At 38.2% G+C, this 13,840-nt stretch overlaps 1 protein-coding gene across 14 annotated transcripts in view; it reads right to left on the reverse strand.

Moving 5' to 3' along the window:
- Positions 1-13,840, reverse strand: part of PARD3 (par-3 family cell polarity regulator) — a 457,959-nt gene that overhangs the window by 205,274 nt on the left and 238,845 nt on the right. For all 14 annotated transcript variants that reach the window (XM_082046280.1, XM_082046281.1, XM_082046292.1 and 11 more), the window contains 2 exons: positions 9,279-9,404; positions 6,883-7,265 (listed from right to left, as the gene is read on the reverse strand). In XM_082046280.1, the coding sequence (XP_081902406.1) occupies positions 6,883-7,265; positions 9,279-9,404 (509 nt within the window). The remainder of the gene's footprint in view (positions 1-6,882; positions 7,266-9,278; positions 9,405-13,840) is intronic.

Here is a 13,840-nt window from a genome sequence, read left to right on the forward strand (position 1 = left end):
GGGGGGTAGAAAACATCTTCCTCCCTCTATAGCTGTCATCTCTGACAATGATCAAATTACATCAAGTGATAACAACATTTAAAAATTACACACTAATTCGTGTAATTCAAATTCTCCAGCTTTCATTTTGTGATAAATCAGCAGCTCTCTCGACAAGGTAGAGCCCCCCTTTTCTCTTGAATGTGATGCTGAACACGCCTTCTAAGGTCACATCACCCTCAGGAGCTCAGCCAGCTCTGAGCTGAAGACAAAGTAGTTTTAGGTGAATAAAAAGGCCAGTTACAGTAGTAAAAGAGCTACGTTGTACAAACAGAAGAGGGGCGGATTTGATGCTTCAGTTGTTTTTGGGGAAAAAAAGTTCTAGTAGCATTAAGGTATGGGGGGGACTTTCATGTAATTTAAATATATATTCACAATTAACATCATAATCTTATTTGGAATCAGCCTGATCATAAACTGAGAGGACATTAAAAAAATATTATATCTTACTAGAGTTTTCTAGACTTTCTGTTATGTCTCAGTCAAGAAGTGTTTAATTTCTCACTAATGCTAGGATTATCTACTTGACTGTGAAAAGAGTGTCTAGCACAATGTTTCTGTGTTTCTAAGGCTCTTCTGCATGAAAAATTGTGTGGTCCTCATCCAGCATCAACTGCAGGTCTAAATTCTCAGCAGCCGAACGTGCTGCTGGGCAGGAGCACTGCCAGAACACGAGATGAAAACAAGCACCACCTCTGCACTGCTTCCAGCACCTTCATGTCACTCTTACAAGGGCATTAGTTCAGAAACCCAATAAGGACCATCTGAAGGACCCACACTGTCAACGTTTTGTGATATTCCTTTTATAGTTCTCTTCCCTTTCAGTACCACAAACAGAGCTAGAAGCAAATCATGCTCTTCTTTCTCCTCTAATTTAAGAAAATGCAGATGAGTTCTCAGGTACTTCAGTACAGATCTCCCTAAATCTTACTTCTAAAACAATGGAAAATGTTTGATAACTAGACAATTGGGCACCACATTTGTTAGCACTTATGTAAGAGAAGCAGAGAACGTTTCAGAACAACCTAGATATGGAAAACCCATGTGGGTGAACAGGCCTCAGATGGAATAAAGGGTTGTTAAGGAAAAGTACAGATTCTTCGTGAAAGACAAAGAACACTGTCTCCCTTTCGCAAAACAATAAGGGAGGTTGGTTACACATAGAAACAGTTTGTGACAGAAAGTCACAAAAATTACAAAATAAAGCATCCCCACTTAATGAAAGTACTAGATTATAAAATGATCCAGAATAAGGAGTGAGATAACATTACAATAAAAATAAGCAGAAGGGCCAAACGTTCTCTGACAATAATCAGAGCAGACACTGCCCTTCCAAGCATTTCAAGTTCCTGCTTTTTCACAGTAGACTCTTTCCTGAGATCCATGTGCAGACAGATGATTGCTGAAATAATTATCCTACTGTTTAATGCTAAAAAGCAGTTTTTATTAAGGACTGGACCTCATGCAAGAGCTGAACAGCAAATAAGCTCTTCTCATTGTCAGGGGCTTTACTAAACTAACCAAGACCATTTTAGATACTTCCTGAGAAGTTATTTTACTGCTCGTAGTAAAAGCCCTGTATTTTCAGAATTTGTGTATGCGTAGTCAGGGCAACTGTACATGCAAATGACTGCTGAGAAGGCTGACTGCTCAGCTGTCTATAAAATTTCTGCAGCCACATGCACAATCAAGACAAATTAATGGCATGTCCATTTTTGTGTAGCTGAGTTATTTAGAAAAACTTTATTTCTCCAAGCATAGCTCAGAGCTCTCAAGAAAATCTTTGATCAACCTAATAGAAACATTCTAACCTTTGTCCTACATGCTGCTAATAAATAGTGATCGGAAGTGCTTTTTAAAAATGGAAAGATGAAACTTGATGCAGCTTACATTTCTTCAGTGGCTAATAACGCTCAAAATGATTTGCATCACTTTTGAATCTCATTTCTCAAGGTCGCTTAAGTAATTTAGGAATCTATATGCTTCATTTCAAAAGTGACAAACACCTCTATTGCACCTGAACAGGAATTCTAAAGTCAGTCTAAGAGAACATATCAGTTCAAAAGAAATTTTAAATAAAAATTTAAAATGTCAGTTCAAAGTCTGGCTCAAGAAAGTGTGTGGGAAAATGGGAGAGTATGATGAAAAATGCATGTAAATCTGTACGCTTCAGATACATGATGCAGGATATCTGACAGACAAGTTCAGGGTCCTATTTTGTTTTACTTGGGTTTATATAGCAGAACGTACAAGTAATCATCTATATATGTGCTTTAGTCCATAGCAAATATGATGCCATTTTAAATTAGCATCCTCCCAAACTACCCACAGCATCTTATTTGTGTCTCTAATGACTTCTTGAAGACAAGAAGTGGGGTGCCACAGAGCTGTGTGTTTCTGCACTGTGACACTGAACACCCAGTCACCTGGTGGGACTCGCAGTGTTTAAGCTCAGTTCTGTACGTAAAACAGAGCATTATGAACCACAGAAAGGCCAGCAAGCCAAACAGGAATCCAGTGAGAAACTCTGAAGTGCAAAGAGTCTCGTCATCCTCCTCACGTCTCCAATTTAACCATGTTTGCCTGTTGTGCTGCACAAAGGCACCTCCTTCCTCCCAAGGCTCACCATCGCCTAGAATATGGCCATGACGCCCTTTCTGTGATGGACTTGGCCATCCCTACAGCTTTCCTGCTGTAAGGTATCCACGGTTGTGCCACTCATTTATTTCTCTTGAAACTATATTATTTTGCAAGAGAGAAATATTACTTGGGCCAAAACCAAAGGTATTATCAGAACTCCCATATCTGGCAGATAGGTTGTGCTCTGGAAGCGGGTAGATGTGGACTGAGATCTTGCTTCACTGAATATTTCAGGCAAAAAATGTAACAAAATATTTGGTGGAACTAAGATCAACTTAGAAAACAAGAGCTCGGTTTTGACATTTTATCCAAAGAATTATATATTTAATTTAGCTAGACAAATACGTAGTTATACATAGAAATGATCCAATGCAATGAGTATTACACTTAAGGGCAATCAGATAAAATGAAGCTAATGTAAAGACTGAGTACTTCAGGCTTGTCTTAGGACAGTGATGTCAAAAACAGTATAAATGAAGTCTGAGTAATACAATGTCCAACTGCAAAGCAGTGTTTTGAATGCTTTAGCGACTATCAGACTAAACGCTGCGAGTGCTCAGTGCTCAAAGACTGAGCCTCAGAATCATTTGTTGTATAATTGGTTATTTATTATTTATAAGTGCTGGACTAAATTTCTCTCAGTTGCATTGGCTCAAACCCTTGCAGTCAAAGAAAAACCACTCTGGAATTGTGCTAGTGTATATGAGGTCAAAATTTGTTCTAACACCCTGGTCTTATTTTCTCTATATCTTTTAGCTGTAAAGAATTATTTTTATTTATTTATACTTACTGTGTTATCAGCTTACGTCAATATATATATAAACACAGGCTCACTGTCATCTCTGGTACTATCTTAATTTGTGTGAGCTATTAAGCTCAACTGTTATACAGCCTTAATGGCATTAGAATATCAGCAATAACCCCTACATCTATATGCTAAAAGTTCAGGCCCTGACCTTTAAGGAAAGATAAACAGATATCCATTTTCATTTAGAAAAGCCAACAAACATTCTGCATTGACTGAAACATATGACTGACCTTCTCTTCTGACTTTATTAAACAGCTAAATCCTATGAAAGTTCAGGTTATTTTAAAATGCCAAAACAGCAATAAATATTAAGAAATCATAATTACAGAAGCACATACTGTAGGGCTATCTTACCAAGAAATTTTATATAATAAATCTCATGCAATATATTGAAACACAGCTATAATACAGAAGGTCCATCTGTATTGAAAAAGAGTCAGTTCTCACATACTACATCATTAATGAGAATGCACAGGTTAAATCAAAAGTGAATTTCAAGATGAAGCCTTACAGGCTTGTATGCCTTAATGCACCCCACAAGGAGTTTTTAATTTATTGATGGTAATTGGTGAAATAACTGCTGTCTGTTAGCTACAAAAAAAAAAAGCACATCCGTTAACTATCTATAAAGCTTGTATTATTACAACATCCTTCATTAGAAATAATCAAAGACAATCAACATCCCAATTGCACTCATATTTATAACGAACTACTTGGGGGCATCCTTAAGTGTTTGCTTCATTTGTTGCTCCACATGTGTGTTCTCAGAGGGATCAAATGAAAGCCAAAATGGGAGAATATGCCTCTTTCCGCAGTGGATATTAACGAGTGAAAGACAGCAATTATAAAAAGGTCTCTTCATGCTTTTTTTTTAATTATTATCATCATGTGCGAAATACAGAACACTAGTTTCTGCCTGTCTGTCTGTCTGTAATCTGATCTAGGTGCCATTTCTGCATTAGTAGCATTCATTCATAAGCAAACTGTTAGAAACAAATATCCACTCTAAACTTCTGAAAGACATTCTAGATATAGATTTCAAAGTTTATACTAGTATGAGAGCCACCAAACTTCTCTAGCTGCAAAGCAGATGTTAAAAGTATGTTACAGATTACTTTCTATCAACAGGTAGTATACATCTTCCAAAACCATCTGGTGCCAGCAAGGCTAAATTACATTATAGGAGTAGGAAGAGTATTTATGAAACAGTATCCAGTACAAGAGGACCAAAATGTAACCTCACGTCACAGTCAAACAATCCTTAACACATCAATATTATATTCCCCTTTCTTACAAGCAGCTACAATATCACATTTGTTTATTGGAAAATATTGTGTTCCAATATTCCATATTCTTTTGTTGGTGCTTTGAAATTATGTGAAAAGTACATTTCCATTCTTGGCTAAGAATTCTTTTCTGTCCGAGTGATATTTCTACAGGTTTCCGCAAATACAAAAAATAGGTAAAAATTACTGTAGTGACAGAGAGTATATTTGTAAGCCCTGTGATTCCTTACTCAGCCAATAACAATAAGTTTTTCCAAGCAGGCTGATCTGAGCCGATGGCCTAAAGAATTTCTTGAAGGAGCATCAACAACAGAAGCAAACTGTCATCTCAACCTTATGTCATCCAAGTTTGTAGAGCTTAAAATTCAGCAACCAGAAAAAAGCAATCTGGTGGTTCATGTGAAGTTCACAGAAAGGAAAGCATAACAATCATGTGACAAGTAGCCTGATACCTGTGAAACTGTAAAATCTCTACCATTCAATGCATTATCTTCAATACCTTTCAATAAAAAGATTAATTAATAAAAATTAATAACACTGAGCACATACAATATCCTAAGGAGAATGTACTTTGAATTCTCCTTGAATACTGTCACATGGGTAAACTTTTTGCTGTGTAATGTAAACCCTATTCTTGCTCTTAGATATCAGATTACATCTAACCTTAAATACACTCATTTTAATACCATAAAGATTGTAACATGTATAATCCTTTAAAGAAATCATTTACCAAGAGCTAAGAACTACTTGCATTAAATGTCATTTGATTATACTCCAAACTGTCTCAAAAACAACTAGATGGTACCACCAAATTTTCTCACTTAGGACATTTAACACACCATAAAAATTCCACAGATGCACTAATGCACCTACCTGTGCATTTACAGCACAGATGTTGAGATAAGCACACACTGCTTTCTCCTCTGCCCTTAAATAGTCTCGACTACATTAGCATAAAGCCTAAGATAGGAAATATCACATTACATCTCAACTGTTCAAACAAAGACTTTCACAACCCCGTGGAATAAAAAAAAGCTTTAGCTGAAAATTAGAAAGTCCAATTTACCAACTGGATCCACCACACTCTTAAAAGCCAACAGTAAAAGCACAGTTATTCAATTTGAAAAATCATTATATCTGTGAAGTACAGAATATGGATCATTTTAGCTTATTGACTTGTATTAGTTAAATAATTCACCACTCCCTAGGTCTTGGTCAACAGAATTTGTGACACTTACTGTACTTCACTGTGCCCTTGTGGCCAGGAAGGCCAATGGCATCCTGGGGTGTATTAGAAGGGGGGTGGTCAGTAGGTCAGAGAGGTTCTCCTTCCCCCCTACTCTGCCCTGGTGAGACCACACCTGGAATATTGTGTCCAGTTCTGGGCCCCTCAGTTCCAGAAGGACAGGGAACTGCTGGAGAGAGTCCAGCGCAGAGCAATAAGTGAGTGGAACATGTCCCTTATGAGGAAAGGCTGAGGGAGCTGGGGCTCTTGAGCTTGGAGGAGACTGAGGGGTGACCTCATTAATGTTTAGAAATATGTAAAGGGTGAGTGTCACGAGGAAGAAACCAGGCTCTTCTCAGTAACAACCAGTGATAGGACAAGGGACGATGGATACAAACTGGAACACAGGAGGTTCCACTTAAATATGAGAAGAAACTTCTTCACAGTGAGGGTGACAGAGCACTGGAACAGGCTGCCCAGGGAGGTTGTGGAGTCTCCTTCTCTAGAGACATTCAAAACCTGCCTGGACACCTTCCTGTGTAACCTCATCTGGGTGTTCCTGCTCCGGCAGGGGGATTGGACTGGATGATCTTTCAAGGTCCCTTCCAATCCCTGACATTCTGTGATTCTGTGTGAACTGAGAGACAACTATGTTAAAGCACTCTTCAAAATGTCATTTTGCAAACACACTGCACAACAGGAATGCACAGCTGGACTCTTGGGCGTGCTGGTGAGGACAACTCAACCACGTGGCTCCAAAAATCAATCCTTCACCTCCCCTGTGCTTCTCCAAGCTGTCCTGCCCAGCACAAGGGCTCCAGACACACGCACATACATTGCACACACATCCCTCACGCTCTATGAGGAGCACATTACTGCCTTACCTTTTCTCAGTTGTATACTGAGCCTTTTCCCTATCTTTTTGGTGTTATACCCACTGTTTGCAGTGGAGGTGAGAACTTTCTGAGGTGATGGTACCAGGCCCGAGGGTGGTTTCCCTGATGAATTCACACTATGAGGTAGCTGCGAGTAGGAGTCTGTCTGATCGGACTGGTTACCCGCTCGAGACATTCTTTGTAACGTGTGAAGTCCAGAATTGTTAATACTTTTGCTGTCAGCATACTGGGAATCAGGGCTGAACCGGCTGGAGTAGTAGGTGTTCTTCTCACTTTGGGACAACTGTTCATACTGCTCTTTATTTGCTGCAGGGACCACGTGGAACCAAATGAAGGGCGTACGCATGGCTTGGCGAAACATATGCTGTGCTCTGGTTTTCAAAATGAACAGAAAATTAGCAAATTAGGACTGGCAGACTATACAAGACATTATAAACATAATTACTGATGTTAATTAAGCAACATGAGCTGACAGACACATTGCACTCAAGCATAAACCATAAAACTTGAATCTGTTTGCTAGTCTGTTTGGTCTGCTTTTTGCTAAGGTTTATGGCCTTAGGGTAACACAATGGTTAAATATGCTTAACAACTAATGTACCAAATACTGGCCTCGGAAAAGCAAAAACCTTAACCACGGTCTAGAAATGCAGACAGTTTGATGGCAGGACCGCAGTGTCCTTTTGTTTTGAACCCTGATAATTGCTTTTTCAGATAAAATAATCGTAGTGCCAGCAGAATTACTAGAATGAAAATTACACTTTAGACAAAGATTATGTATTTCCACAATTTGCTGAGAGTATATGCAGTCCAACAAAAAGTATATTTTACACTTTACCTTTTCTAAGTCAGTAGCCTTTCAGCTGGCAGAACATGAGCCAGCAGTGTGCCCAGGTGGCCAAAAAGGCCAACAGCATCCTGGCTTGTATCAGGAACAGTGTGGCCAGCAGGACTAAGGAAGTGATTGTCCCCCTGTTCTCAACACTGGTGAGGCCCCACCTCAAATGCTGGGGTCAGTTTTGGGTCCCTCACCACCAGAAAGACATTGAGGTGCTGGAGAGAGTGCAGAGGAGGCAATGAAGCCAGTGAAGGGTCTGGAGCACAAGTCTGATGAGGAACAGCTGAGGGAACTGGAGCTGTTCAGCCTGGAGAAAAGGAGGCTGAAGGGAGACCTTGTCGCTGTCTACAGCTACCTGAAAGGAGGTTGTAGCATGGAGGGGGTTGGTCTCTTCTCTCAAGTGACAAGTGATGGGACAAGAGGAAATGGCCTCAAGTTGTGTCAAGGGAGGCTTAGATTGGAAATCAGGAAAGAATTATTCACGGAAAGGGTTGTCAGGCATTGGAACAGGCTGCCCAGGGAAGTGATGAGTCACTGTCCCTGGAGGTGTTTAAAAGGCCTTTAGACGGCGTTCTTAGGGACATGGTTTAGTGCTAGGGTTAGGTTATGGTTGGACTCAGTGATCCTGAGGGTCTCTTCCAACTGAAATGATTCTATGATTCTATGAATACATTAAGAAACAGAAAAAAAAAAGCTTAATCCTGCACAGACTGACACGGTGCTGTGAGTCACGATCCAAAGTAAACACAGTCAACAAGCCTTCACAGACTTCACAAACTGTGACTCACAACCACAGAAGAAGCAAAGACAAGCTGGTGTCAATGTCGTGTTCCAATCCAAGTTAAGAGTCAAAGAAATAAAAATACATTTCAAACGTATATTAAGTATAGGATGATCAGAATAAATGATATCCCTTTGGCCGTCAACGTGTTAGGGTTTTCAGAACAATATTATTTTCATCAAAATCACTGATTTTCGGCATACCTCTTTTCTGCCTTCTCTTTCAATTATCTGTGTGTGGACTATAACCTGATTTCACTTTTAAAAGTATTTCTGATGCACTGTTTCAGGATTCTACCACGTCCAGGCTTCCATTGAGCAAATATTTATGATCTCTCAAACTTCTTCAGCAAGTTTCTGAAATAGGGCCTTTAGTTCTCACACATACAAAACCACAGATATTTTTAGAATGTTAAAAATAAAATCCCCATGCTGCCCATATATATATTGAACATGATGAACTGTATGTATAAGAGCAAAAAATCACATGGGAATTTCACAATACACAGTTTACCAACTCAAGAAGAAAAAATCCATACTGTGCAAAACCAATCAAATTAAAAGTGCATATACTCTAATGACAATAATTATCCTGAATTTTTGTTGTTTAGATAATTAAAAACCACTAAAGTCCCTTAGTGTATCTATTCTTTAATTTAAAGGCGATCTTCGACAATTTTTTCTTGAATACTTTATTTCCTCAAATTACTGCAAAGTGCCATGTTAAAGATTAAATAAAGCAATGTAACATGGTAAACATACTTACTGTTCAAATCTCCTATTCCGAAGGTCTCCATCGTTGATCCTGACAATACAATCATTCTCACGAAAAAGGTTTTCTTGTTCAGCTTTTCCACCTTTCTCCAATCGCTTTACCAGCAGCCCCAAGGTTCTGGAACATTAAGATTCCAAATGATCACTGTTCTAACAATTTGCAACATAGAAAATCCTATTGATATTTTAACAGAATCACTATGGAAACTAAATTTTAAATCATCTTTACCTTGGAGTAGAATACCATAGTTTCAAATGATTTATAAGCATTACCTGAATTATTATCCATGAAACAAAGACCCTAGGTGAAACAAGCACATCATTTAAGAGTAAGAACGACCAGGCAGTGTGATGATACTATGTCCATCCTTCTACAAGGCTTAGATTTCTGAACAAGAAGCACCACACATCTGACAGCCAGCATCTTTTCTGCTAGTTAAATGAACTTGAACAAGTTCAACATAAAATCTGAATTTCTAAGTTAGCAGAGAATCCCAGAGCCATCACTATTGCTTCTGTGCAAGTGAAATGTGGGGTCATCTCACATAAGAAGCAGCCTATAATGGAAGGATGGATAGACGATTCAGGAACATCATGCAAACCAAATGTGTTTATATTAATGTAAATGCATTTTTAATTTACTGTCTTGCTAAACAGCAAAGAGGAAATTTAAAAACTTAAATGCCATTTCTAATTCGGCACATTATCTTAAATTACTTGCTTCAGTAATGACTGAAGTCAATTACTATTTGATAGCCCTGGTGCAACTAGCTGGTCACCTCTGTGTAGTGCTTACCCACCATGTCATCTTAAAGACATTGTTAGAGACAAAAGGTAAACAAATATTTAACCTGAAATTATTAAATGGATCCTGAAGGGGGAATTTCTGAGGTACTGGTAGGGTAGTGTGAGAAGTCGATGATGTTTCTATACCTGAACTCTAGGTTTGAAGAAGGATTAAGTCTTCAGGATTATTCTTGCATCAACATTGTGTTTGAGTTTTTTAAAGAAGATCAGCTTTACTTTGGAATCCCACAGGATGCATCAGTGGGTTAAATTCACAGCATCCAAGTCAACAGCATTACTTTTTCAGAAGTCATTTCAAGGCATGGTGTGAAAAATACTTTGTTGAGTGGCAGGAATTGCAAGCCCACATATGTCCTTCAGTGCAAAAATTTCAGTGATCACAGCACTTCAGTTCACACATACCTCAAAGTAAATGAGCAGCCAGTGATGCTTAAATGGACTCCTCATGCACTCAAAAGTTATATAAGCACTTGAGCACTTCATCAAATTGATCAGAAAAGCAAAATTATCTTATTTCTTCCACTTTAAAATCTTCATTTACCAATTTATCAATATATGCAAAGAAGACATTTATTTCACAGAATAGTCACACGTTCTCTCCTACAAGGCAGATGAAGGAGTAAAAGAAACAATCCTAATAGTATTTCCATTTTGGAACAATCTAGAGACATTAATATATGTTGCTGAAAGGATCTAGACATATAAACAGACTGTGAGAAGAAAAACAACATAAAGCATTTGAACAACACAGATCATCGAATGAAGTTTGAGTCAGACATTAACATTTAAGTGATACTAGTTCTGTTACAAACTGATACGGAGTATTTTGCAAATACCTAAGTTTGACCTGTGGGGAGGGTGTCCCACCAGAAGGAAACCTTCTCCACCCTCATTTGGTTCCTGATGGACCACCTGGCTGCAGCCACTGATGCTGACGGTGACTGGGCTTGACATGAGCCCAGCTGCTGCAATTAGCAACCTGGCCCTGTGCAATAACACTGGTGAGCACAAGGACCTTGAAACATTCCATAAAGCTGAAGTATCATTCCCCTAGAATACACGTATTTCAGAAAAAACAAGGTTTGAAAAACACAACAGATACTAGTGTGTATCAAGTCTTATTGCTTCCCATCCCAAGTTGATATTCTTTGGGTTTGGACAGTTTCACCTTTTGTAGATTCCTTCCAACAACGCAGCATCTCCCAATAAAAAGGAAAAAAATTTTTTTTTGCTTTTTCCCCGAAGCAAAATTAATTCTTCCCTGCTTTGTTATTGGTTTGGGTTGATTGTTGTTGTTGCTTGGAGTTCTGGTTTGGTTTGGTTTTTTTCTGATCACTAAGCTAGTGAAACACTCTTTAGGATATGATCTGCGAAGTGTTATCTAGATATTCCAGGTGGTTTCCTGATTGCCTTTCCCAAGATCAGCTTGCATGAAAAAAAATCTAAAGTCCACAACAGTCCAACACCAACTTAATGAGCATGTTGAGCTGTTTTTATTGTAATAAAATTTGCTGATAATTTTGAAGGCATTTGTCATAGGAAATAAATTTACAAAATATTGATCCAACTTCTTATTCCATCTATTCACTAAAATCAGCCTTGAACATAGTCTCAGATTTTAAAAACATCATAAATAATTACATAAATAATTTTTAGAGATTATGTCTGTTAGTTGCAGAATGCACTAAAATAGTATTTACGAATGTTAATGATAAAAATATTTGTATTTCTCAATAAAAGGAAAAATACTTGTATACCTTCACTACAATATTTTTCTCAGAATTGTTGATTTCCTACAGATGAAACTGATGGTTAGAAAAAATGCTGGCAACTTTTTCACTTTTAAGATGTTGATTTTCTCTGGGGAGACAACATCTTTGAGCCCCAAACTGAAGTTACTGAAGAGCATATCTCTAAATGGAGAAGAGACAAGCAAGCAAATATAAAATTTGGAATGTTACATTTAAGAGAAAACCAGGAAAATATTTGAGAGGAAGAAGATAGAATTGTGTCTACCCTTCCTTCTGTTTCACTTCATGCCCAGCAGTACTTGGATGCAGCTTTGCTCCACTGTAATGCCCAAAGACAACTCAGAATTTGGATGTGCATGCAACACTTGCACTACAGCGTACACAGTAACTGCAACAGCCATTTTGTTTATATAACTGAATGTAAAAATACCAAAATATCAACATACCAAATATCAAAACATATTCTACACAAAGCATAGCATTTCAAGTTAATACTGTGATAATACACTATACAAAATAATATCACCCCAATGATTATTTCACCCCAATGTCTCCACGTACTGATGATCACAAAGTAACTGGTTTATCAGCAGTTTTTGCATAGCATTTTTTTTAAAAAAATGCTTTCTACTGTTTCACATTCTTAAATTATATGAAAATAATAATACAAGATGCATCCTTATGCATTATTTTCCCATTTATTAAATTTTCTTCACCTAAGCTCTTAAGTATAGTAAAAATATTACTAATCCTAACCAATGGTAAAATAACGTAATGCATAAATAAATGACCAGTCAAAATTGTAAATAATCTCACCAAACAAAGGCTACAAGTTCTACTAATGCAAGATTGCTCATCGCAGACACAACATATGGTGCTCATGAAGATTTTGCTTTTTAACAAATGCTAGAGCTAGGTTAACCAAGGTATAGAAAGCTAAAGTCACTGAGAACAGATTCAAGGCTGGATGGAACAGCCTGAGTCAAATTTGAAAGCAGGATCCTCACTGTGAGACCCCACCTGGAATACTGCCTCCAGCTCTAGGGTGCCCAGCGTTAAGAAGGACATGGACCTGCTGGAGCGAGTTCAGAGGAGGCCATGAAAATGATCAGAGGGCTGAACATCCATGAGGACAGGCTGAGAGAGTTGGGGTTCAGCTGGGAGAAGAGGAGGCTCCAGGAAGACCTCAGAGTAGCCTTCAAATACTTAATGGGGGCCTACAAAAAGCTGGAGAGAGACTTTTTACAAGGGCCTGTAGTGAGAGGACAACGCGTAATGGTCTTAAATTGAAAGAGGGTAGATTTAGATTAGATGTAAGGAAGAAATCTTTTGCGATTATGGTGGTGAGACACTGGCACAGGCTGCCCAGAGAAGCTGTGGATGCCCCATCCATGGAAATGTTCCAGGCCAGGCTGGATGGGGCTTTGAGCAACCTGGTCTAGTGGAAGGTGTCCACTAGGCAGGGGGGTTGGAGCTACATGATCTTTAAGGTCCCTTCCAGCCCGAATCACTCTATGAGTCTATGATTCTATGAAAATACAAAAGTCAGTATACATATTTGTTTAAACACAATCACGTAGCACATATACATGCATTTGAATGTTTTATCTTGTTCAGTTAAAGTCAACACGTTTTCTAACATGAATTCTTCCATTATAAATGTTTTAAACTATAACTTCTTCAAAAACGAGACTAAACATTGTGTGAACCTCTGCAAGTCTGCAACCCTGTAGAAACAATAATTATAAATGGAAATTTGGTACCTGTGCTGGTTTAGACTAACGTTAGCTAACATGGGGAAAGAAGGGAAACAGTATCAAAGCACAGAGCTCAATCTTTGTATTTGTTTTAAATACCTAATTGGGAATGTAAACAGCTTAGATTATATTAGCATTTGCACCACTGTATTTCCACAAGGTTCATTACTCTAATTATACAATTAAAATAAACTCAGCTACATGTGTTAACATTTCAGTTCTCAGTGTAAATTACAATC

The sequence above is a fragment of the Streptopelia decaocto genome (genome assembly GCF_964273445.1).
Source record: "Streptopelia decaocto genome assembly, chromosome: 2".
NCBI classification, from domain to species: domain Eukaryota; kingdom Metazoa; phylum Chordata; class Aves; order Columbiformes; family Columbidae; genus Streptopelia; species Streptopelia decaocto.